At 42.7% G+C, this 27,366-nt stretch overlaps 1 protein-coding gene across 3 annotated transcripts in view; it reads left to right on the forward strand.

Moving 5' to 3' along the window:
- FYB1 (FYN binding protein 1) overlaps positions 1–27,366 on the forward strand; it is an 85,224-nt gene that overhangs the window by 16,196 nt on the left and 41,662 nt on the right. For all 3 annotated transcript variants that reach the window (XM_087958491.1, XM_087958489.1, XM_087958490.1), the window contains exon 2: positions 4,729–5,854. In XM_087958491.1, the coding sequence (XP_087814617.1) occupies positions 4,729–5,854 (1,126 nt within the window). The remainder of the gene's footprint in view (positions 1–4,728; positions 5,855–27,366) is intronic.

The raw sequence follows: 27,366 nt of genomic DNA on the forward strand, positions 1-27,366 counted from the left end.
ATCATGTGATGAACTTTTGCGACCTTCTGACAAATAAAGACAATGGGGAAGCCAGATTCACTTAATGACCATGTTACTAATTTAACAGCAGCAGTGATTCACTTAAGAAAGGTGGCAAGAGAAATCATAAAAAGAGGCAAAACTCACTTAACAAATTTCTCACTCAGCAACATAACAGAACCCATTGCTAAATTTTTTGAAGCCCACCCCTTCTATACAACACATTCCAACAAAATGGATACCCAAGCAACGTTATCAAAAAGTCCCTGACCATCCAACCCAATGCAGCATAATTAACACAAACCCTAAAAAGAATTACACTATCATAGATCAAGAATATCTCAGAAACCACCGACAGACTACTGCAACCACATGGAATCGGCACAGCACACAAGCCAACTAAAGCCCTTCAGAACATCCTAAGCAAACCAAAAGACCCAGCAACCTCAGAAATTAAAAAAAAAACAGGAGTCATTTACCACATAAAATGTAAGAACTGCAACAACCATTATGTAGGACAGGCAGAACACTAGCAGCAGAATGCATCCCTTAACACCAATAAGCAGTCAGAAGACATGATGAACGTTCTTGTAATTTCACAACATGTAGACAGATTTAACTATAGTTTCAATTGGGGAAAATGTGACAATCCTAGACCAGGCCAAGTCCAAAAATTCCACGGAATTTCCAGAATTCTGACAAATCAGCCATCAATAGACACTTAAGCATTAACAACATCTACAGACTATGCAAAAGAGACAATCAACCAGCCCCAAAGAGAAAAAGACTCTCTCCAATAGTAATCAGCACCCAGATCAACATAGATTAACTCCAAGGTTAACTTCAGACCAACAATCAAGTAAGCAATACCCCAATCAAGAAACTGCCAAAGAACTATCAGTAAACAGCCCAAACAAAGAATCTCTGAAACCATCCCCACCAGAAGATAAACTGACAGCAAACAGCACTCCTTACTAGCACTGATTATGTTACCTAGTTAGGGTAATGAAACGTCTGCAAGAAAACAAGCAAGCTCAGAGAGCACCTCATTTCAACCTTGAGCTACAAATATTCTTTTGTTGTTTTCTCTAAGGTTACACCAGATGGATTTTGTAATAACTCCAGGAAACCAAATGTATTACATAGAAGAGTTATGGGCTATTATATATATACTAGAGAAAGCCATGAGCCCAGAGATGATATTCAGCAGGATCTGTCTGGAGAACTGGTAGCAAAAATTTTGAGTAGTTCGGAGAACCAGCAAATGCCACCTCTGACTGGAGATTTTACAGTATCCTTCCCTTGCCACGCCCACAGAACCGGTAGTAAAAAAAATTGAATCCCACCACTGCATAAGCCTGATGGTGCACCACTGACTTTGTCCCGATCATTGAGTACACTACTAGAACTATCTTATACAGGTAGTCCTTGAATTACAACCATTCATTTAGTGACCATTTGAAGTTACAGTGGCATTAAAAAAGTAACTTACAACTGGTCCTCTCACTTACAATTGTTGCAGTATCCCCATTGCCTTGTGATCAGAATTCAGGCACTTGAGAACTGGGAATTTACAATGATTGCAGCATTCTGGCGTCATGTAATTGCCATTTGCAACCTTCCCAGCTGGTTTCCAACAAGCAAAGTCAATGGAGGAAACTGACTTTGCATAACAACCACATGATTCACTTAACTGCAGTGATTTGCTTTACAACCATGGCAAAACAAAAGATGATAAAATTGGGCATGATTCGCTTAACAGCAATGGATATTCTGATCGCAATTATGGTCATAAGCTGAGGAATCAAAGGTGTGAACCTTTGAGATGAAGAATCCTATTTCTTTGCTGGGTTGGTTGATTTGCTATTAGGACTTACATATGAAATTCTGAGTGGCCCACATGCCCTTGTAGGGTAAGATTAATTCATAGGAACAACAAAAGCAATTACAAAAAAAGAAAATCATTGCAATAGACCAGGGGTGCCCAAACTTAGCAACTTTAAGACTAATGCTGGCTGGAGAATTCTGGGAGTTGAAGTCCACAAGTCTTAAAGTTGCCAAGTTTGGAGACCTCTGTAATAGACTATGCCAAGAGGAATAGCAACACATAAAATCAATTCTCAAATGGGAAATCTAGCCAATCTGCTTCTATGGCCTCTTGAATAGCCACAACAGTTGGCCTTCCAAACAAAAAACAAAAAAAACCCCAACAGCCTAATCTTGGATGCAATGCTTTCCATGGGAGGACTGCAATCGAAAGTCTTGTCTCCATTATCATTTTAGATTACACTTCCTCAAAGGGGGAAAAATCCAGATCTATCCTCTTCAGATCTTATACCTCAGCTCTTTGCTCATCTTTCTGGAATGCGCCTACAATCAGAGCTCATATTTACATTTAGATCAGAGGTGTCCAACCTTGGCAACTTTAAAATTTGTGGACTTCAACTCCCAGAATTCCCCAGCCAGTCATACTGGCTGGGGAATTCTGGGAGTTGAAGTCCACAGATCTTAAAGTTGCCAAGGTTGGAGACCCCTGATTTAGATAGTTCCTGCAGAGGAGTACTGAGGAAGACTTTTGATTATAGCTCATTTTCTGAAGCAGTTCAACTTTAGAGGTTTTTACTATACCACAAACGACTTACTGAAATGTGGAGTAAGCGTGAAAGTGCAAGATATTTCAAACCTAACTCCACTACTTCAGCAAAAAAAAACAAAAAAATGTGGCATGGTAGGGGAGGAGACAGTAGTAAAGGAAATGGAAACTCTCTGGAGAACAACCTGCACTTTTAAAGGTATATGGCATATTATTTTTCAGTCAGCCATGAGGTTTAGGTCTTAGAACGGAGATTAGGAATCTGTAACCTGTAGAGTTGTTATGAGTTGGGCAGTATTATACATTTTGTAAATATTCCAATAGTTCTAGCCAGATCCCCAAGACTCCTTTATATTGTGTTATGGGATTTTTGTGAATTCTGCTTTAACAAACCATTTGCAACATGGCACGTTGTTGTAAATTATATTATTTTAAGAGTTATCCAGGAAGCAAATGCTGTATCCAAAAATATAGAAAAGGGTGCGATGTAACAGTAGAATGCTGAGTTCTATCTTCATTAATGTTTCTTTTTATGTAGAAATTCTGTAAATTTTGAAAGGTGGTCACTTCTCCTTTATTTCCTATCACCCCCCCCCCCTTTTTTTTTTTTCCTTCTGTTCAACTATATCTGATTCTTGGAGACTACCTGGACAGGTCCCTGCAGTTCTTTTGGCAATATTTTTTCAGAAACGGTTTGCCATTGCTTCTTTCCTAGGGCTGAGAGAAAATATCTGGTCTCATGTCACCCAAATGACTTTGGGACTATACTCTCCTGATTTCTAGCCTGATGCCTTAGTCCAGGTCAAACTCAAGATGGGCCACGCTGGAAACAGCAAAGGACTGGCCTCTGGTGTCTCTGTCAGCAAAAACCAAGCTTGCAAAGGCCAGGCCAGGCCATCCCTCCTGAGCTCCATTTTCGCAGGCAGAGGGTTGCAGGAGGCCATCCCAGCCAAAAATGGAGCTTGGGAATCCGTTTTCGCTGGCAGAGTGCTCGGTCCACCACAGGCGCCCCCAACACGAGTGACGTCAAGTTGGCCACACCCACCCTAGCCACACCCACCCTGGCCCCCAAAGTCAAACACAACCCTGATGCGGCCCTCAATGAAATTGAGTTTGATACCCCTGCCTTAGCCACTACTACACTAAACTGTCTCTCAATTCCCGGTGTAAAGAAACATGGATACTCTCAGTCATAAGACAAAGGAAGAAAGATAAAAGACTTCAAAGTCATCCCAGGCATCAAGTAGCTCAAAGTCCAATCCCCTTAGCTCCAATGACAAAGGCAATGACAACTCCAATGGCAGTTCTCTTTGGGGTTTTTTTTAATTTTAGTCCAACTTCCCATTTATTGTATATTATACTTTCTATATACCGTTGGGCAAAATGTTTCAGGAGAAAAGGCTACAAAATGTGCATGTGGACATTTTATGTCAGCCATCGTACTATATGTGTCTTTGAGCCACCAGAAAACTGCACCAGCCATGTCTTCATTGCTTTTTCTGACATGTTTAGGTTCATGCTAATATATTGGATTCCTACCATTAGCAATTCCACAGTTGAAAGGGCCGTTCCAGCATGAAAAAAGAACCAGTTTGCTATTGTGTATAGTATTTATTTTAAATTAAAGGAACAACTGAGGATGCCTTCCTTCTGCTTCCTCCTTGGAAGGTTATACCTGAAATTTTGGAGCTTTTTTGGGGGGAGGGGGGACTTTACATTTTTGTCAAAGCAGGCCTAAGATTTAGTTTATTCTTCTCTTACTAAATGGTGCAAGTCTTGGGAAAATATATCAGATGTCTTGGCTTTAGTCTAAACAGTGGTGTATATGTTTCAGAATTTAACTATCAATAGCATGTTCCGCAAATATAACAGGAAGAGAGAGACATTATGGTAGGCAAGGCAAGGAAAGATGTAGTCAGCAAAGCAACACTTGTCTGCAACGTCTTGAAATCCTTTAACCACCACAAGTGTGTAGCAAAAAGTTGAACGCTGTTAGCCATACAGGAAGCTAAACACTGAGTTATCTCTAACCGGAGATCAGAAGCCTCAAACCAGGAAAGCCTTCAAATTAGCTGCAGCGTTGGTGAACGCGGCTGCAAAAGAACCTTCCTGACTGCTTTCTTTCTACTTTGCAGGATGGCAAGGCAAATGTGAAGTCCATCATGGCGAAGTTTAATAACAACGCAGCTGAGGATGTTCATTGCCATCAGGTCAGAAGTGGGGGCCACCCTCCTTTGGCTAAAAAAGCAGCCTTTGAGAAGTTCGCCCAGCTTGAAAATGCTAGTCTGTCTTCCAAACCCAACAGTTTGTACAAGCCTACATCGCTTAAATCGCCTCCGAGCACAAAACCTCTTCATGATGCATCTGGCAAGGATTTTAAAGGGCCACCTTTGCAAAGCAGCCCTGTGGCCAGCAAAGTGAAGATGCTAGCCGAGGCTGCTAGCCGAGAAGCTAATGAAAAAACTACCTATCCAAAGCCTTTGGTTCCCAAGATTTCTGAAGGACTAAGAGAAGAAACTAAGCCAGTGTTCCCAAAGATTCCTGAGAAGAAACTACCTGGTTCTCCTCCTCAGAAGAGTGAAATAAAGCCTTTAGATCAGAGATGGTTCAAACCTGAACCCCAAGGAAGTGAAGCAAAGCCTGTGTTTCCCACGGTCGCTGGAGTTAAAGAAAAATTCAACAGTGCTGCACAGGAAAACAACTCCAAGCCTCCTTTTCCAAAGCCACCTGTTAAGCACAAACCAAGTCAGAGTTTCACCCACGGTGAAGAGGTTTCCAACAAAAGTGCTTGTTTCAATCAGGTGTCACCAAATTCCAGCGGCCTCAAGTCGAAAGCTGGTTCCATCCAACCCCTCAAAGATCCACAGGACAAGAGTAGAAATGAAACTAACCCCATCAACCCTTTCCCACCTTTGAAACATGTCAACCACCAGAACAACCTGCCTCAAATCCCCCCTAAACCTGTTGGGCAGCAGAATGAAGAGGCAAAACCAAAACCCATCAAGAATATTTTCCTACAAAACAAACAAGAGGAGTCTGGATCTGCTTCTGGTGCCATTGCTGCTATACTCGCCAATTCATCTCGAACAGTTACGACAGGACCTTGGGCCAATAATACTGGAAAAGAAGAGAAAGACAAAGACAAAAATTTGCCCAGACGAAAAACACTACCTTCAACAATGATATTGGGACCAGCCCCACAGAAGCCTAACAGGCCTCCAACAGTTGACCTGCAAAAATTCAGGAAAAGTCATGGGGAAGGTGAGTAGTTGTCTGGATTTATGGTTGATTTTATGATTGGCAAAAGCTTTTCTGTGCTTAAAGATTATCTGTGATCTGGTTATTCTATGATTATTCTATTTAAATGTGAATTGTACATCTTCAGGATTTGCAGCCTTAAATATTTGAAGGCAGGTGGTTGGGGTGATTATTATTTGCTATTAGATGCTGCTGGGGTTCTGTTTCAATTTGTACTGAAGTGTCGACAAAGTTGCATGACAGAGTTTTGAGAAGGTCCAAGAAGATTTACAGTACTTAATGTTTCTCAACAGCCATTGTCTTCTCTCAAGTCCCTCCTTTGTTTATCTTTCCTCCCCATGAAAATCCCTCTGCTTTTCTTGCTTGTTGAGCTCTGTTTCATAACAAAGTGATCTAATGAAGGTAACTTGGAGCAAGAACAACATGACCACAACCATGAAATTGCTAAGCATTTCCTTCTCTTCCCCCATCCCACACTTTGTGGATGTCACAACATTGTTGTACTGATTTGCTGCTTCAACAGTAATATTCCATATGTATTGAGTAATCTCTAATATCAAACACAGGTAGAAATGCCGTCTGTAGAAAAGGGATCAATTTTATACCAAGAGAAGATGCAATATCATGCTCACTGTGCAGGGGGTTGGACTAGATGACCTACAAGGTCCCTTCCGACTCTGATTATCTGTTATCTGTTATCTATTTTAGGGGTGTGGGGAAAAAACATAGGCTATGGTCCATGGTGTTGTAAAAAAAACAATAGAAACAAGTTGTAAGAAGAGATACAATTATCCCATTGGGGTTTCTTAGCATCTCAGAGAAAGAGATACATTTTTCTGGATCTGCTTTTTTCCTAATTTGGAGTTTTAGACTCATAAAATGCATGATTTCTGGAAGCCCTACATTTGACTGACAGGTGGAAATAATATGTTCATCCCACTTTCCTTTGCAAGCTTAAAGTAAACATTTTAAAGAATCCATCTTTTTTATCTTCACATTCACACTGTGTGTGAGAGCAACAGGCCTAAGGTTACCCAGTGAAAAATGGCTGGGTAAAGACTCTATTTTGCTTTTCCCAGTCTACATATTAACTGTTACATCACAATTGTTTTCTTGATACCAAAACAATTTAGAGTTATGGACAGGACTCTCCAGGAAGAAAAGCATCTGAGGGGAGGATTTGAAAGAAGCGTTTACTTTTTGCTTGCATTAGTCCCACCCATGGTATCATCTTAGTTTTGTCCTTTCCCTGTGGATAATTTTTTTTTTTGTTTATATGCTAAAAAGTACATGACTATATGCACTATGAAATGATATACACTATATCGCTGTAAAATATGTAATTATTGTGTAGATTTCACACTTTTAATATAGCATGATCTTCAGTTACGCAAAAATTGTCTTTTATCTCCTAAATATTTATTCAAACTTCATCTTTTCCTTGGTTGTTTTATTTCTTTTAGTTTATGCTATGCTTTTTATTATGGTTTTGCTATAAAAAATTTCTCAAGTTGGAAGTCCACCAAGAGTTAAACCAAGTAGCATGAGAACTATGTGTTTATTACATTCCAATCTTAGGGAATTATGAAAATAGCAAGAGCTGCTACTGTTACTACCTGCCTTAAATTAAATTAGATGTGAGCACAAAAATATGCTGCCACATTTTTATAATTATAAGCTTACAAATAGCGATGAGGAGCAAATTTTATTGCTCGTACTATTTTCTTGCAGAGTGTCATCTTGGAATGGTGTTTGAGCAAACTTTGTATGGAGGTGAAGGAGTCTTTACCTCACCTCCACACAAAGTTTTTTCAAACACCCTCTGCAAGATACTCTGCAAGAAAATAGTATGAGCAATAAAGCTTGTTCCTCATTGCTATTCATAAGCTTATAATTATAAAAATGTGACAGCATATTTTTGTGCTCACATTTAATTTAATCCTGGTGCTATGAAACCTCTTATGAAAGCTATACTTTTTATACCATTTGGGTGGCATTTTACTTTTCTGTTATTCTGTTCCTCCTGAATTTTTAACATTTCTGCTAGCTAAAATTCTTTTCAATTGGATTGCAATTGATTGACAATACAGATAGTCCTTGGCTTATGAACACAATTGAGCCCAACATTTTTGTTGCTAAGTGAGACATTTGTTAAGTGAGTTTTGCCCCATTTTACAACATTTCTTGCCACATTTGTTAAGTGAATCACTGCAATTAGTAACACAGTTGTTAAGTGAAACTAGCTTCCCTAATGACTTCATCAGAAGGTTGCCAAAGGTAATCACATGACCTGGGACACTGCAACCATCATAAATATGAATCAGTTGCCAAGCATCTGAATATTGATTGCATGACCATGGGGATACTGCAACAGTTGTAAGTGTGAAAATGGCCATAAGTCACTTTTTCAGTGCCTTTCCAACTTTGAACTGTTAAATGAACTGTTATAAGTCTAGGACTACCTGTACTTTTAGTAAATTTATTTGATTTAGATCTTATTTTTTCATCAAAGAAAATTGTCAAAGAAGTTTACTTTGAAGGAAAACTTATTATTTGAAAAAGGTCATTTAAAAGCAGAGTTAAAATAAGACAGTATACTAATTACAAGTCAATGTATAGTCGGCTAATTCTTATATGATCAACATTTGAATAGCTATAGCCATGTCCTAATCTGCTCAGGTTGCATATTAAATATATTTGTGCATGGGTGTACTTCATCTTTGCACTATTTGGAAAATTTTAATCCACTCATACATGATACATGGATAGATATGAAATTCATTGCCACAATCGTGTTATGTTAGCTATTGCCTTAGGGGCCTTAAAAGGTTAAGCAGATTAAAGGAAAATTCACCTATCCCATATACATAAAGGTTGACAGCTTTCTCAGGCTACCATCATGTACCATCAAATATTTCAAATGTTTGGACCTGAACTGGAAAGAACCAGATTCAAGTCCATTGTCGACCATGGAAATTTACTGACTAACCTCTCAGCCCAACTTACCATAGGGAGTTGTGGGATAAAATAAGACCCCTTATCAGTTGCCTCCTGGAGAAAAAGTTGTAAATAAATCTAACAAATATTGAGTGATCTTATGAAATGCCAGCCATTTTGGATATTGTATTGGTTTAATTTGAAATTAATGTCGAGAACCTTCATTCTTGAAGATAATTGGACACCCTTACAAGATATTTAAAACAGCACTATTCAAACATCTCCCCTTCCAGCTCCATTACTGTTGATCACATTAGAAGAATTATGAATGGACTCCATAACAGATAATTTGACCTTGCTTTTTCTTTCAAAAGATCTAAGCAAGTTCCTAAGAATAGGATAATTTAAAATATTTGCACACTCAAAAACACACTTATAGTGAGTATCAGCTGCACACTATACATTGTTTCTCACTCAGTAATTCAGATCAAAAGAAAAACCTCTGGTGGTGTGATGTACTGTCAGCAAGTCATGGGACTCTGTATGTTGTCATAGCCAAGATGAAAGAAACTTAGCTTAAGGCAATCATTGGCAAATGTGATAAAGTAGGAAGTGACTCTTGTTGTGGAAGCTATGTGGAAATATTAAAAGAAACAAAAGAAAAGCATGATGTGGAAACAAATACCTTGCAAAGCACCCAACTTGTCAAATGTTTGTTAAATATCCTTGCCCATCAGGAGCTGAAAGGAGGTATGAGATTCTGAAAGGAAATTGTTCTCATAAGTTTAATTTAATTTAGTTTATTGTCATTGAACCTCATACAATGAAATTAAATACCACCTTCAGTGTATATTATGACTATGAAAATAAACACAAACACACATCCTTCGCGTTGAATTGAAAACCCCTGTTATTGCATTAATATTACACTATACAGTAGAATTCAGTAGAGTTAACTGCCCTAGGATAGAAGCTGTTTTTCAATCTATTTGTCCTTGTTTTTATTATCCTGTACTGTCTGCCAGATGGTAATAGTTCAAAAAAAGGGTGCCGAGAATGAGATGGATCTTTGAGAATGTTTTGAACTTTCTTAAGGCAGTGGGAGCTATAAAGCTCTTCCAAAGAGGGGAGAGGGCAACCAATGATGCAATGACAATGACGTTAACCCTGGGCAATGACGTTAACCCTCTGGAGTGCTGTCCTATCTGTCACTGTGCAATTGGCAAACCATACACAGGTGCAGTAAGTTAAGATACTCTCTCTCAGCTGTTCAGCTGAAGTCCAGAAAGAAAAGGAAATAAAGCTCCTAGGCAAGTTGAAAAGTCTTTATTCGTCCATATATTGTTCTGGGTTCGGGTAACAACAAGCATCATAAATGATAGTAAAGTCAGCTCTGGTGCATCTCGCAGCCAGAGCTGTATTTATCCACCAGATAATAACGCAAAGGGTTTATCCACCATGACCGCTACTGCTTAATTTCCGGTCACTATGTACCCCTCGATACCGTGCATTCTACTGTTAATTATCCACCCTCCTTTACCATCTCCTCGCCACAGCACACTTTCCATATTCCACCAACTCCCCTGTGCCCTCCCAGTGTATATTCACCACCCGAGGTCATTGTTTGAATGGTCAGCATGTTCATCGCTCTGCCAATAGTTGCCTGCAACTTGTGATAGTTCAGCGTCTGACATTATCGGGGCTCGTTGTCCATCTCCATCGGCAATTCCGACCTGGTGTTGGTCAGCCAGCAGGTGCTTCCTACCGCGGTAGAATACTCAGACGCAGCGAAACGCTTGGTGTCACAGCTCCAGCATGCCATGGGGATGTGACACTCTCTATGGTGCAGTGGTAGAAAGTCACTAGCAGTTTTTCATTCAGTTGTTTCCTGAGAAGTCTTGGGAAGTTGTTGTTTCCTGAGAAGTCATAGTATAATCTCTGCTGGGCCCTTTTGACCAGCTCTGCAATGTGAGCACCCCAGGTCAGGTCCTCTTTTAGGGTAACACCCAGAAACTTAAAACTGGCCACTTGCTCCACTCGATCTCCATTGATAAGCAAAGGCTGGATATCTGATCTGTTCCTTCTATAGGCCTTATATAGAAAGAGAGCAGGTGTCAAGTAACAAAGGAGGAGGATTTGAAGCCCAAGGAGGACGGTGGAAAGGGGAAAGCTTGAAAAGTGAAGCCATGCCTGGCAGTTAAAATGGCTAACTTGGACTTAGATGGCTCCAGTGGCTGTTGAAGATGGAAAACATGGCTAAAATGCCTTTTTAGGCAGTGTTCATGAGTGGTTCAAAGCATCTGAGAGCATAGTCCAAGAAAGAGTGCTGAAGGGGAAAAGGCAGGTGTGGGATTCTACCGGTTCAGATGAACCCCTTGTTCCCATGATCAGCTGGCTCTGAACTGGTTCACTGCAATGAGCATGTGGGCCTCCCCACTCACCCCGGCTGTTTCCTGTGCTTTATTTGCTTTGTTTAGAGCACAGCTGATTCACGCGGCAGAGCAATTTGCCGTGGCTCAGCTGTTTTATTCACAGAGGCTGCCATTGAAGGTAAATATGGGCTTTTTCAAATGTGGAAAGCATGCGCGGAGTGCACGATCACTGAACTGGTTGTTATCCAGTTGGAATCCCACCCCTGGGAAAAGGCTTGGTACAGTTTGTTATTCCTTCATCACAGGAAGGTCTCAATGGGGTTGAAAATGACGGGAAAGAAGATCAAAGGTTTTACTTGTCACAAGCACCAAGCAGATCAAGGCCAACTGTGAGCTACCAAACTGATCCAGAGAAGGATGAAATTTTGCCACTAATATCTGTAATCCTTTTCCTAATGTTAGAATTAGGAAAAGTAGAGGCAGAGGTAGAATTAGAATAATGCACAGAAGTTGACCTTAGCTCACACTCTACATACCTATACATGCTTAGAGCTTACTAAAGCTGAAAATTGGAATTCAGAAGAAATACTTTCACTTGCACTTTTGATACTCTGTCTTAAGTGAGGGGGGGGAGGAAATCGTTCCTGTTGGGAATTTGTATATGACAAATTTGGTTTTATGCTTGCAAATGAAGTGACACCTTTAATGCTTTAAGTTAAGGGAGTGTGTTTGCTGCCTTTTTATGTGTGGCAATTTGTGCTACCTTGTGTAACTTATGTCTCAGTCAGGTTTGTCTCTAGTTTGTGTGCCTATTTCTGATTGGCCTACTTGGCTTAGTTTGGCTATATACTGTGTTTCTCACATAATAAGGCCGGGCCTTATTTTTTTTTGAGCCCCGAAAAAACGGCTAGGCCGTCTTTTCGGAGGTAACTTAATTTTCCCCCTTTCATCCTCATCTAGAGCGCCCCGCGGGCAGCCTCGCCACCAGCTGCTCCTAACGGGCGATCATGGCGAAGCGCAGAGAGCTCCCTACTCCCACCAAACACCTTTGCTGCAGACCCAAGACCTTTGGCACCTGCCTCTGTTGCTTTCCTTTCTGCCCATTCCGCTGCTGTTTGGAGTGCCGTTGGAGCTGCTGCCGCCGTTTGGAGCTGCCTCTGCCGTTTGGAGCTGCCTCTGCCGTTTGGAGCCGCCGCCGCCGCCGTTTGAAGCTGCCGCTTCCGCGTTTGGAGCACTACCGCTGTTTGAAGCACCACCGCCACTCCAAACACGGCGGCAGCTCCAACGTGGAAGCGGCAGCTCCAACGTGACGGCGGCACTCCAAACGGCAGAGGCAGCTCCAAACACGGAAGCGGAGCCACCACCGCCGTTTGGAGCTGCCGCCGCTGTTTGGAGTGCCGCCGTCACGTTTGGAGCTGCCGCTTCCGCATTTGGAGCACTACCGCTGTTTGAAGCACCGCCACCACTCCAAACACGGCGGCAGCTCCAAACGCGGAAGCGGCAGCTCCAAACGTGACGGCGGCATTCCAAACGACGGCGGCAGCTCAAATGGCGGCGGTGGCTCCGCTTCCGTGTTGGAGCTGCCTCTGCCGTTTGGAGCCGCCGCCGCCGTTTGGAGTGCCGCCGTCACGTTTGGAGCTGCCGCTTCCGTGTTTGGAGCTGCCGCCGTGTTTGGAGTGGCGGTGGTGCTCCAAACAGCGGTAGTGCTCCAAACGCGGAAGCGGCAGCTTCAAACGGCGGCGGCGGCTCCAAACGGCGGCAGCAGCTCCAAACGGCAGAGGCAGCTCCAAACGGCGGCGGCGGCTCCAAACGGCAGAGGCAGCTCCAAACGGCGGCAGCAGCTCCAAGGGCACTCCAAACAGCGGTGGTAGCTCCAACGGCACTCCAAATGGCAAGTCCCCCCACCCTTCCCCCTATTTTGCATGTTTTAAGCTAGGCCTAAATTTGGGGGGAGGGGCTTAATTTGATTTTATGCCTAGAAAACATGCTGGGTCTTCCTATTGGTGGAGGCCGTATTGTTGGAGAAACACGGTAATATTATCTTAGATTGTTCCTGTCAATTGCATTTGGTTTTTGCTTATCTACATATTAACTGCTGGGTAACCGTATATCAAAGTTATCTCAAATCGCAGCAAGTTTCTTCAACTACAATATATTACAGTGGCCCACAGAAAGAAAATCTTTCCAAAGCATCTTAAGCCAGCCCAAAGATCCAACAACTAAAGAAGGCCAAATAGGATTTATTTAAAATTTACAATGCAAGGACAATGGAAGCTATTAAATAGCACAAACAGGCAGAGGATTAGCAGCATGTGCCCATGAATACCAGCAGGATTTATGGTGAAAATTCTTTAACTTAGCAATATAATAACACAAATATAACCACAAATTCAAATGGTAAAATGTAGTCATTTTAGATCAAGCAAAATTCAAAACTATTAAAGATGGATCAGTCACTAGTAGACATATATGTAAGAGAGAGAGAATAGTTTGCAAACTGTTCCAAAAAGTAAAGACTCAAGTTAAAAACAAACAGCATGAAGCACATTCTCCCTTATCACATGCCCAGCAATCAATAGGGAGATAAACATTAACCAACACAATAAAGGGAAATAATCTACACTGAAACAATACAGCCAGCCAAACCAAGTGGATTGAGCAGAAACAGGCACAGAAACTACAAGAAGAAAAATAGGGCAAGCTTTCGCCCATAAAAAGCCGGCAAACTCCATTTCCCTAGATCAAAGCACTGACAATGTTACCTAGTCTGATTTTGAAACGTTTGCAGCCCAAGTTTGGCAAACACCAAGATCCCAGGATTTCAACCCTGAACTACACGGATTGCCACTATGGGTAGTCCTTGACCTACAAACACAATTGAGAGCAAAATTTATGTTGCTAAATGAGACAGTGAATTTTTGCCCCACGACTTTTCTTGCCACAGTTGTTAAGCGAATCACTGCAGTTGTGAGTAACAACCTGTGTTCTGACCCAAACCCTTCTCCAATAAAACAAATACGAACCAAAGGGAACAGAAACCTTTCAATGATTCTTACGAATCCCCTGTTAAAAGGCTGCTGCAAACTAATTAACTTTGATAAGCACAAGCCTCACCAAAACTGTGTGAGGCTGCTAAGAATAACAGATAAGGTTACCTAGAAATATTTTACAACACAAGAGTCTTCAAATACCAACTAAGATACTGCAATGTCCACAAGGCTCGAGTTTCAAAATGTCTTTGCTTCCTGCAAAGAACGTCCGATTCACAGCTGGCTTTTATCTTCTTGATGGAGGGGCCATTACCTTGCAGCCTTACTCCCAAATCATCTTTCCTGCGAGCAGCCCTGTGCCTGCACACACTTGGCACAGGCTCCTCAGGAACCTCCTCATCGCTGCTGCCAGCCCCCACAATCTCTGAAGGCAGCAGTCCACTCCCTAATGGTCCTGGCCCCTCATCTGAGTCCTCGCTCTCCTCAGCTGTCCACACCTGCTGCTACCTAACCTCAACAACCTGTTAGTAACACAGTGGTTAAGTGAATTTGGCTTCCCCATTGAGTTTGCTTGTCAGAAGTTTGCAAAATGTGATTCAGATGATCCTGAGACACTGCAACCATCAACCAAGCATCCAAATTTTGATCACATGACCATAGGGATGCTACAACAGTCATAAGTAAGAAAAATGGCCATAAGTCACTTTTTCAGTGCCATTGTAACTTTGAACAGTACCTAAATGAATGGTTGTATATGGAGGACTACCAGGGGTGGGATTCAAATTTTGTAACAACCAGTTCTGTGGGTGTGGCTTAGTTGGTGGTATGTTACTGGCTGGGTGCGGCCAACTCAGCATCACCCACATCGAGGCACACATCTCCTCACCTAGCCTCTCGTGACTGTGGGGATGCTGCAACAGTCGCAAGTGTGAAAAATGGTCATAAGTCACTTTTTTCAGTGCCATTGTAACTTTGAATGGTCACTCCACACAAGCAAAGTACCAGCAAAGGAGGAGGAAAAAAACTCCAGAGAAGTTCCAGAGACAGGAAGTCTGGTCCTGCCAAGAATGTAATAAGGGTTAACAGAGAGGCAGTTTCTGTAAGCAACACCAGAATATTTCCTTCCTGCCTTCCTTACAGGATTAGGCCAGTAATTTCTTCTAACAACCGGTTCTCCGAACTGCTTAGAATGTTAACGACCAGTTCTAGAGAATAGGTGCGAACTGGTAGAATCCCACTCCTGAGGACTACCTATATTGAAAATGGTACATGTTTGTTCTAAGAACAGCCCTGTGGAAGGCAACAGTGGAAGAGAGGCAACACCGAATTTTTATCCCTAACTTCCTGTAACTCTTTCACTGCCACACTTAAGTTCAGTAATTTTTTTCTAATTGTCCTGATCCTAATATTCCACATTGACGTGTATTGTTTAAAATGTTTTATTTGGCCAGGTGAATGACCAAAGTTTAAAAGATTAGTTTAAAGGTGTCACATTTGTTTCTGTCTTGTGTGAGAGACTTTTGAGAGTTAGTTTTTGCACCATTGTACAACTCTAATCTAGCCCTAATGTACCAGAAGTTAGCATTTCTTGCAGATATTCCAGTGCACTTTGCTGTTTTATCATGTCATTGTTTGTAGTCTGTCTATGCAGCCTTGCAGCAGCTAACTAGGTGAGCCACTGTTTCTTTAGTTTTTTTTGCAGAGGCAGCATTTGCTGCCTATTACTGTCTTCTCAGTTTTGGCTTTGTATGCATCTGTTCTTAAGATAATGGTCTTATGCAGCCAGAATTGGCTTCTCTGTCTCTTATTTCAATTTTCCTGCTCTTAGTCATTGCTAGGGCTTATCGTTATCTGCTTTGCCTGCTACTTTTTTTATGTACTGGCCATGTAATACTTTGCCTTGCTATGTCTCTTTTCTGTTCTTCATTTGGTCTTTTTTATAGGCCAATTTGGTTTCTCCAGTACTCCATAAGACATCAGAGTGTACTAGCTTCATTGCATCTTCTTCACTGTTCTTTAGATATACTTCCAATGCCCTTTTTTTTCTTTTCCAACTGTCTAATGTACTTGTAACATTCCAGCCCATCTATTTTCCCTGCTGAATAGAGTTTGTCAACAATGCTGTGTGAATGAAGGGCATGATTCATTGCCATTATTTTTCTTATCTTCTTGCCAAAGGCTTTTAGTTTTGCTTAAGTCCTGTCAATTATTCCAGATACAGAATTTAATATTGTGTATCTAATGACCAGAATCCATTGAGTTTGAACTTTAAGATTGCCTTGACTTTCCTGATGTAGTCACATCTAATCTTCTTGACTATAGTGAATTGATATCGTCAGCTTGAAGGATGCTCATCTTCATAGTGATCATCTTCACCCAGACTTTTGATGTTATTTCCATAGGACATCTTGATTCCTTAAAATTGCACTATATTTCCCCTGTTTATGGTGAAGGTGGCATATTTGTCCAGTCCAAAATTCATTGCAATAGCTTGGTATTGGAAAGCATCCAAACTGGCCAGAAAGAAGGCTCAAGCACACAGTTAACCTTGAATCACTGCACAACCAGCAAAGGACTAGGATTAACCTCCTCTCCAAGTTCCTTGGAGTCTTATTTATTTCTTCCCAAGAGAAGGCTGCCCCAGTCTGTGGTTAGTTAGTAGTTACCCTGGAATCTGCCTGTGTGGGTTTGGTTGTTCACATCTGACACTCAGATGTATGTACAAACAGTGTTGAACAGAGATTCTATTTCAGGTAGTGTTTTTCCATACAGCTTCAGATTGTCCATGTAAAGGAATTAGGATAGCCTGGTCTTTGATAGCCATGGTCTGACTTGTTCAGCTTTGTTGACAGAGGAATCACTGCAATTACAAACAGGAATATGAAAGTGAGTCTCCTTGAAAGATTCTTCTCTTGATGTTAATCTCTCCCAGTCTATCACCATTGACCCACAACTGTGTCTTCCATTGGGCCATTGATCTTTGCCCGAAGCTGCTGGTGTTTCTACTGACTCCTGTTATTTTTAGGCATGTGATGATTTATTTTATTTTATTTATTTTTATTTATTTATTTTTGTCAATTGCTTACAAAATAATAGGCATAAGTAAAAACATAGTTATGAATACATGGATACATATAAGAAAAATAAAAAATAAAAATAAAAGAAACAATAGGACAGGGACAGTAGGAACGCTGGTGCGTTTATGCACACCCCCTACAGACCTCTTAGGAAAGGGGCAAGGTAAATAGTAGACAGTATAAGGTTAAAGTCAGGTAGAGTATTCCAGAGATTGACCACTCTGTTGCTGAAGTTGGATTTCCCGCAATCAAGTTTGTTGCGATTAACCATGAGTTTGTATCTATTGTTTGCTCTTGTGTTGTTATGGTTGAAGTTAAAGTATTCATTGACAGATAGGACATTGCAATGTATGATTTTATATACTATACTTAGATCAGACCGAAGGCGGCACAGTTCTAGGTTTTCTAGGTCTAGAATTTTGAGTCTGGTGGCATAAGGTATTCTGCAACGAGTAGAGGAGTGGAGAACTCTTCTTGTGAAATATTTCTGGACTTTCTCAACTGTGTTAATATCAGATACATAATGTGGGTTCCAGACTGATGAGCTGTATTCGAGTATTGGTCTAGCAAATGTTTTGTATGCTCTAGTTATTAGTGTAATATTACAGAGAAAAAGCTATGTAAGATTAGGTTAACAACTCTTAATGCCTTTTTGGCTATGTAGTTACAGTGGGCTCTAGCACTTAGGTCATTAGAGATGAGTACTCCAAGATCCTTGACAGAGTTTGGATCATCAACAGGGTCGTGACTATTCAGCCTATATTTTATTTTCTGATTTTTTTTCCAAAATGTAGGACAGAGATTTGAAGTTGCCATTTGTTTGACCATTCTGACACATAGTCAAGGTCTTTTTGAAGGGTAGCAGTATTGTCTATGGTGTTGAATAGCTTTACATCATCAGCGAAGAGAACACAGTTGCTCTTAATGTGATCACAGAGGTCATTTATGTAGAGTATGAAGAGAGTTGGTCCTAGAACACTGCCTTGGGGGACACCACTGTTGACAGGTACAGAATTTGATAGGACGCTCCCAATTTTGACCATTTGTTGTCTGTTTGACAGGAATGCTTCTATCCAGTTATGCAGGTGTCCAGAGATACCATAAGATTTTAGTTTTAGGAGTAGTTTGTCATGTACCACTGAAGTCTCTGTAGATTGTGTCTATTGCTTTGCCCTGATCGAGTTGTGTAGTCCATATGTTTTGCAGTGTTAGAGTTGCAGATTACATGATAGTTTTTTCCTGAAACCAAATTGTTTATTGGAGAGTAGGTTGTTTGTCTCTCAGTGGAGGATAATTGATTGGTTAATAATTGATTCCATGACTTTACAGGTGACACAGCATAAGGAGATTGGTCTGTAATTTTCAACTAGGCTGTGGTCTCCCTTTTTGAAGATGGGGATGGCCGTGGCTTGTGACCATAGTTTTGTCAAGGAGCTGGTCCTGAAAGATTTTTCAAAGATTATGCTTAGGGGTTCGGCTATGGCAGTGGATAGCTTTTTTAAGAAGTAGGCACATATTCCATCTGGTCCAATAGATAGAGATGGTTTTAGATTGTGTAGCGCTTTTTCAACATTGTCTTCTGTAAAATCGATATGTATTAGATCATTGTAGTTGTCTGTGGTTCGACTAGAAAATACTGGGCATGAACCATTGCTGTTTACAAATACTGAGCCAAAGAATGTGTTAAAGAGGTTGGCTTTAATAGTGTCATCATTGCAGTCTTTACCATTAGGTCCTTTCAGGGGTGAAATGGACCTTGAGTCTTTTAGTTTGTTGTTTACAAAATTGTAGAAAGCGTTGGTGGAATTGGTGCAAAGAAGGTTTTCTTCTTGTTTAATGTGATAATTGGTGCATTCAGTTTTTATCTGGTGGCATAAATTTTTGTATCGGCTTTTGAAGTTGGCAACGTGACCAGATTTGTTTTTCCGCCAAAGTGATTTCTTTTTGGATTGAAGCTTCCTTATTGTTATAGGTAATTTGTTTTTTGTTTTTTGTTTTGGGAGTTGTTAATTGTACATATAGTTTGATGACTCTTTTGACTTCAAGTAAAAATATATTGTAATGTCTCCTACAGTATTGCATCCAGAGAATAGAAATTGCCAATCAAGGGATGAGAGATCATTGTTTATAAGATCATAGTTGCCTTTTTTGAAGTTATAATTGGGGATTCCGTTGTTGTGATGATTTTTGTGTGGACGTATGTTGAGACAAAAGTCAATCATGTTGTGGTCACTGTTGGAAAAGAGTTCTTTAATTTGTATTCTGTAAATTGAATTCAAACTATTGCAGAAGATGAGATCGAGGCAGTTGTTAAATCTAGTGTTGTTGGTTACTAGTTGTTCTAGTCCCAGATTTGTTACTGCATTGTAGAAGGTTGCACGTGTGGGTTCAGTTGTACATTCGTTAAGGGCCCAGTTAATATGAGGTAGATTGAAGTCACCAAGAAAGATAAAAGAATGTGGACAGGATGCTGCCCATGTTAGTAGTGTATTTAGCTTGTTTGCATGTTCGATGTCATAATCAGGGGCTCTGTAACATAGTAAGAACTGAAATGTGATATTTAAGGACAGTTCACAGACGATGGTCTCAGGAATAGCAAGTTCCTGGGTAACCTGGATGTTTTTTAGATATAGGGACTTTTTATAGAAGATAGCAACACCACCTCCTCTACGGATTTCACGATCTGATTGGTAAACATGATAGTCTCTTACTGTGGTAATGGAGTTAGGGAGAGATGCGTGAGCCATGTTTCACAGACAAATATAATGTTGAATTTAGCTGTATTTAGTAAGAGGAGAAATTCAGGTATTTTATTTACAAGGCTTCTTGCATTGAGTAGCTTGCATTTAAGTCCAGTTGTGGTTGGAATAGAGGTAGTTAGGGGCGTGCGTGCCTAGTTTTGAGTGATGTTGGATTGGATGGGGTGGGGTTGGATGCAGAGTTGTGGGTTGTGTGACTTTCTTTTGATGCAATCAGCTCTGTAGTCAGTGTATAGGTCCTTTTCTCCATTGTCTAGATGGTTTTTGAGTTCTGTGCAGAGTTCACGGGAGCGGATTCTTTGCAGTATGGATAAGTCTGGTCTTGAGCGAAGTTTTTTGTGGTTGGGATTGGTTTTTGCAATGGCATTTATTGTATGAATGAATATGCATTTGCTGGACTCATTTTTGCATACAACTCTACAAAATCTTGGGGCCACAGAGCCGTCATTGTATTTGCACCCAGGGCCATCTCTGATTATTTCAATGATATCTTCAGGAGAGATGTTTGTTGTATTTGAGTTGCTTATGATATCACGAACTTTTGTGATGTTGTCTGATTCGTTGGTGTCTTCGAGACCAAATAAGATGGCATTTGGACATTTCTGTTCACGTTCCATGGTATCTCTGATGAGTAAGGAGATATTATTTGTGGAATTATTTGAAGGGATAGTAATAATGTGCCAGAGAATCAAATGCTTTCTTGTAATCAACCCAAGTTACCTTCAAGTTGGTCTTCCTTCTCTTGCAATTTTCCAAAATCATATTGTTCCTATACTATTTGGGCAGTTTCATCTCTGCTCAAGTGCAAAGTTTGTTTTCAACTAGATACTAGATACTGTTGAACTGTATTAATTACCAATTAGCAATCTGTTGGTAAGCCAGTAATTGGCCTGTAGTTGCCTGATGCTGACACTTTTGCTGTATCTTTCATTATGAGGTAGATTTTGGCAGATATTAACCAATCTTCAGTTTCACCTCTTTGCAGAATGTTAAATGTTAAACTGTTTGGCAATGAGTGGCTATAGACCAGTCAGATGTTTCAACTAAAAACCATGCAGTTCATGTTCACAGACCAATTCTTGATCTTCCTCACCTTTTTCTTTACCATTTCTATTTCTAGTGCTTCCTTAATCTTTCTTGTTACCAGATGCTATTTCTTGGTCGACTATTCTTTGGTCTTTTTGTTCTTGTTATTTTTTTTAATCTGTTTTAATTTGCTTGTATTTGATCTCAGCGTGTTGATCTTATGTTCTAGCCCAGGAGTGTCAAACTTGATTTCATAGAGGGCCACATGAGGTTGTGGTTGACCTTGGGGGGCTGGGATGGATGTGGCCAGAATGGGCATGGCCAGCTCAATGTCACTCATGTCAGGGGTGACCCAAGTCTGTAGTGGCCCAAGCACTCTGTCAAACAGGCTCCTAAGCTCCATTTTCATCTGCAATGGCCTCCTGCAACCCTCTGCCAGCAAAAACGGGGCTCAGGAGAGCCACACACAGCCCTACAAAGCTGTATTTTCATTGGCAGAGGCACTGTGGGCCAGTCCTTTGCTGTTTCCAGGGCTATTCCGTGGGCCAGATCTAAGCGCCCTGCGGGATGGATGCGGGCTCCGGGCCTTGAGTTTGACACCCCTGTTCTAGCCTGATCTTTCATTTTGGTCGTATACTGTTTGGCTTTTTTCTTTTTTGATGATTTTGCATCCCAGATATTCAGTTATAACTGCAGACATGCTGTTAATTTTTTTCTTCCTGTGAGCTTATCATTTTTATTATTATGGACTGATTTCACAATACTCATTCAAACATTTGTGTATTTGTAATTTGCCTGCTTCTTTCTTTCCTTCTTCCAGGCTGAACAATCTAGATTTACATTTAAAAAAAAAAAATCTCAATTCCAGTAATTGGCTTCAATCCAGCCCCTTCAAATCTATGATCACTCAAGTCTATAGATCCCTGAACTGGTCACACATTTCTATAATGAAATTTAAAAGCAGGTTGTCATCAACTCATAGCTTCTTGAAAATAAAAATTTGTGGAAAAAAATATTATGATTGGAAAACCAGTCTTTCTGATGTTGTAAAAAGTAATTTCATATACATAAGTACTCAGTCAGGAAACCCTATACCATGTCAGACAAATGGTTGTTCAATCTCTTCTTTAAAACATGGAGGATCCAGCCACTTCTGGAGACCAGTCACTGATTAATTGTTCTAAATCTCAGGAGATTTCTCCTTAGTTCTAGGTTGCTTCTCTCTTTGATTAGTTTCCATCTACTGCTTTTTGTTCTGCTTTCAGGTGTTTTGGAGAATAGCTTGACCCCCCTCTTCTTTGTGGCAGGTCCTTAGCTATTAGAACACTGCTACCGTGTTTCTCACATAATAAGGCCGGGCCTTATTTTTTTGACCCAAAAACGGCTAGGACGTCTTTCGGGGGTGACTAATTCCCCCTTGCATCCTCGGGTGGGTGGGGCGGGCGGCGACAGCTTGATATTCGGGAGACCTTCGGGTTCGGGCCACCGTTGCTTTCCCTTCTCCCTTGCTGCCGCGGCATTAGAGCAAAGCGCGGCGTTCGCGCACCACGTGCGGCCAGTCAGGGCTCCTCCCCTGCAACCGGAGCCCTGAGGAGACACTGGTTTCAGGCGCTCCCGTCTTCCCTTTGCTTTGAAGGTAAGCGAATTATTTTACAAAGCCTCCCCTGCCCGAGAGGGCAACCCAGCCACGTGGAGGCTAATTTCCCGGGGCCTCTTCGTTCCTCCCCGACCTCCCTACACTGCGCGCCTCTGACGCGCCGGTCCCTCAGCCCAGCGAGCTCTTCCACGTCAAAGAAAGGCCAGGCGGGCTGCTGCAGGACAGCAGCAGCAGCGGGTCTGAGCCGCTGCAGCGAAACAGCCACCACCCTTAGCCCGGCGGGAGAACGAGCGAGGTTAGCGCCGCCAGCCCGTCCTTCCTGCCTTTGGAGGCACCTGCACCCGAGCGCCTCCGCGGCTCGGTTTCCCCCTACCGCGGGCTCTCCTTTCGTGCGGAGGGCTGCGGGGAATGCGCTCGCCAAGAGGATCTCTCCCTCTCTCTTCCCGCAAGGTCAACGTCTGCGCTGCAGAGGAGAGGAGCTGCAGCCGGTTCCTCCTGCTTGCTGAGAGGTGAGAAGCCGCGGCTCGCCCGGGTGAGATTGAGAACGAGGAGCAGGAAGAGGCACACACACCCGCGGCTCGCTTTCCCAGCTCTGCCCAGCATTTACGGCTCTGGCGCGGCCCTGGCAGGATGGCGGAGGGTCCGGCGGGGAGGCGCTCGCTGCCCGCCAGGGCCGCGCCAGAGCCGTAAATGCTGGGCAGAGCTGGGAAGCGAGCCGCGGGTGTGTGTGTGCTGCCCTCGTTCTCAAATCTCACCCGGGCGAGCCGCGGCTTCCTCACCTCTCAGCAAGCAGGAGGAACCGGCTGCAGCCCTCTCCTCTGCAGCGCAGACGTTGACCTTGCGGGAAGAGAGAGGGAGAGATCCTCTCGGCGAGCGCATTCCCCGCAGCCCTCCGCACGAAAGGAGGGCCCGCCGGGTAGGGGAAACCGAGCCGCGGAGGCGGTGCAGGTGCCTCCAAAGGCAGGAAGGACAGGCTGGCGGGCACTAACCTCGCTCGCTCTCCCGCCGGGCTAAGGTGGTGGCTGTTTCCGCTGCGAGCGGCTCAGACCCACTGCTGCTGCCCTGCAGCAGCCCGCCTGGCCTTTCTTTGAGGTGGAAGAGCTCGCTGGGCTGAAGGACCGGCGCGTCAGAGGCGCGCAGTGTGGGAGGTCGGGAGGAGGAACGGAAGAGGCCCCGGAAATTAGCCTCTCCACGTGGGGTTGGGCTGCCCTCTCGGCAGGGGAGGCTTTGTAAAATAATTCGCTTTACCTTCGAAAGCAAAGGGAAGACGGAGCGCCTGAAGCCAAGTGTCTCCTCAGGGCCCGGTTGCAGGGAGGAGCCCTGACTGGCCGCACGTGGCTGCTCTAACGCCGCGGCAGCAAGGGAGAAGGGGCAGCAAGGGAGAAGGAAGAAGCAACGGTGGGAGGTCTCCCGATATGAAGTGCCCCACCAACGCAGGTAGCACCATATCCGGGCATGCAACAAAAGTACTTCCTAACGGCAAGCCCCCCGCTTCCCCCCATTTCGCATGTTTAATATGGGGCTTAATTTGGGGGGAGGGGCTTAATTTGATTTTATGCCAATAAAACATGGTGGGGCTTCCTATTGGTGGAGGCCGTATTGTTGGAGAAACACGGTATCATGTCACTCCTAGTTAGGGGTGGGATTCTACCAATTCGCACCTATTCGCTAGAACCGGTTGTTAACATTCTAAGCAGTTTGGAGAACTGGTTGTTAGGAGAAATTACTGGCCTAATCCTGTAAGGAAGGCAGGAAGGAAACATTCTGGTGTTGCTTATAGAAACTGCCTCTCCATTAACTCTTATTATATTCTTGGCAGGACTAGACTTCCTGTCTCTGGAACTTCTCTGGAGTTTTTTTTCCCCTCCTTTGCTGGTACTTTGCTTTTGTGGAGTGACCATTCAAAGTTACAATGGCACTGAAAAAAAGTGACTTATGACCATTTTTCACACTTATGACTGTTGCAGCTTCCCCACAGCCATGAGAGGCCAGGCGAGGGGATGCGTGCCTCAATGTGAGTGATATTGAGTTGGCCACACCCAGCCAATAACATGACCACCAAGCCATGTCCACCTGGTCACATGACACCAAGCCACACCCACCAACTAACCCACGCCCACAGAACCGGTTGTTTAAAAAATTGAATCCCACCCCTGCACACAACGCATGGTTGATCTGAGAATCATCTCCTCTATTCATGCTTTCAGGTCCCCTTTCAATCTCTATGGCTTCCCTGATAATTCTGTGGCTGGGGTTCTCTACAGTGGCTAGGGTTCTGGTACCATTGAAGTTGATGCCATGACCTGCGGCTTTCATGTGTTGGACCAGTGAGGAAGTGTGTTCCAGCTTTTTTACTGCATTTTTGTGTTCATCCAGGCAGGTACTTATTCTTCTATTGGTCTGTCCAATGTATGTGGCCGGGCATGATGCACAGGGGACTTCGTATATGCCTTGGTTTTCCATGTCAATTTTATCTTTGGGGTTTCTAAGGATGGCTGCTATTTTTCTGTCTGTTTTGAAGGCAGTCTTGATGTGATGCCTGTGTAGTACTGATTTTGTCTGTAGTACCTCTTATGTAGGGCAGGACAGCTGTTCCATAGGTCTGTTCATCTTCTGGGTCTCCATTATGTCTCAGTGTGTTTTTGTGGATCAAGCCGGTGATTTTGCTTTTGTGGAAGCCGTTGGCTGTCAGTACTTTAGTCAGGGTGCATAGTTCAGTCTTTATGTGTGTCTTGTCTGCCAGGCGTTTGGTTCTGGCGATTAGTGTTTTGGCCACGGAGTTTATCTGTGCTGGGTGGTGGTGGGATTGGGCGTTGAGGTAGCGGTTGGTGTGTTTTCGTCTGGTATATGGTGTGTCCTAGTGTGCCATCTGTTTTTTTGTAGATTAGTACATCTAGGAATGGTAGTTTTTTGTTTGTTTCCGTTTCCATGGTGAACTTGATTTTGGGGTGTGTGCTGTTTAGGTGTGTTAGGAAGTTGTTTAGGTTTTCTTTTCCATGGGACCAAATCACAAATGTGTCATCAATGTATCTTAACCATAGTTTGGGTTTGTGGGTGGCATTAGCCAGGGCTCTGGATTCAAATTCTTCCATGAACAGGTTTGCAATGACGGGTGACAGTGGTGATCCCATAGGGGCTCCTTCAATTTGCTTGTATCTTTGTCCTTTGCATATGAAATATGTGTTGGTTAAGCAGTGTTCTGCTAGTTCCATGAGGTGTTTAGCTGGTTGGTATTTATTTTTGATATATCAAGAGTTTATTTTATCGGGACTTGAGTGAATAGTGAAACCACGTCGAAACTTACAAGCAGATCTTCTTGTTCCATGTGTAGATCTTTGATCATTTCCAAGAAGTGGTATGGGTTTTGTACATGTGAAGCTGCTGTTTCAGCATGGGGCTGTAGCTGTTTTGCTAAGTGTTTAGCTAGGTTTTGTAGTGGTGCTCCTCTGGAGCTGACTATGGGTCTGAGAGGTATGCCTTCTTTGTGTATTTTTGGGAGGCCGTATAGTTTGGGGCATCTGGAAGATTTTTCTCTTGGGATGATCATCTGTTGGATCTCTTTGCTCATGTGGCTGGTCATAATTTTCTTCTTGGTTAATTTTTCCAGATATGTGGTTGGGTCCGTGTTTATAGGTTTGTATGTGGAGTCTTGGAGTAGGTCTGTCAATTTTGTTTCGTAGTCTTTTCTATCCATTACTACTGTGGCATTCCCTTTGTCTGCTGGAAGTATGATTATGCTGCTATCCTTTTTTAGGGCTTGCAAGACTTTTAGTTCTTCTTTGTGCAAGTTGCTTTTGGGTGGTTTGCTTGTGCATAGGATGTTAGTAACTTGGTGTCTTATTCTATCAGCTTCATCTGTATTTAATTTAGTTAGGCTGGATTCTACTGCACATATGATGGATTCTGTGGGGATTTTTTTGGGTGCTATAGCATAATTGAATCCTTTGGTTAGGACATCTGTTTCTGTTTTGGTGAGTTCTCTGTTGGAAACGTTATACAGAAACAGGGTCTTTTCCCATGTAAGATTAAGAGTATCTTGGCGGTGTTTCGGCGAGGTCCCACTCGCCATCCTCAGGCTGGTGCTTTCGGCTTCGTGCCAGTGCAAGCAGTGTATGATCGGAGCTGCCGTCTCTCTATAAATACTGGTGTTGGGGGCTGGTGGGCTGCGCTACTGCCTCTTGATTGGTTGATGGAGTTGATGTTGGTATAATGGGCTGTGTGATGGCCTTGTGAGTTTTGTTGTGGAGATATCCTGGATCTTGTGCTGTAATCTCCTGGGTCGTTTGTTTTGTAGTGATCTTTTTTCCATTAGCCTCTCGTGTTTTAACGGCTTGGGTAATGGGTTGTGTGATGGGCTTGTGAGTTTTTTTGTTGTGGTATCCTGGGTCCTGCATTGTAATCTCCTGTGTCGTTTGTGTTTTGATCTCTTTTCCATTAGCCTCCTGTGTAGTAACGACTTGGGTAATGGGTTGTGTGATGACCTTGTGAGATTTATTGCTGTGGTATCCTTGGTCTTGTGCTGTGATATCCTGGGTCATTTGCTGTGTTGCAACTTCTTGAGTTCTTGTGGTGTAATTTCCTGAGTTTTCTGATGTGATGTCCTGAGCGAGTGGCTGTGATGTAGCATTCTGGGTTTTAGTCTGGCTTTGAGTTTGGGGTCTGGGTCTGTATTCTTGGCGTGTGTCAGCTTGTTTGGCTTTGGGGTCAGGGGGTGTGACAGCTGGCGAAGCAGCTGTGGCCTGTTTTCTGGATGGTGG

Source organism: Notechis scutatus, chromosome 2 (assembly GCF_049901735.1).
Source record: "Notechis scutatus isolate UNSWTSFEM ecotype Mainland chromosome 2, rNotScu1.2, whole genome shotgun sequence".
Lineage (NCBI taxonomy): Eukaryota > Metazoa > Chordata > Lepidosauria > Squamata > Elapidae > Notechis > Notechis scutatus.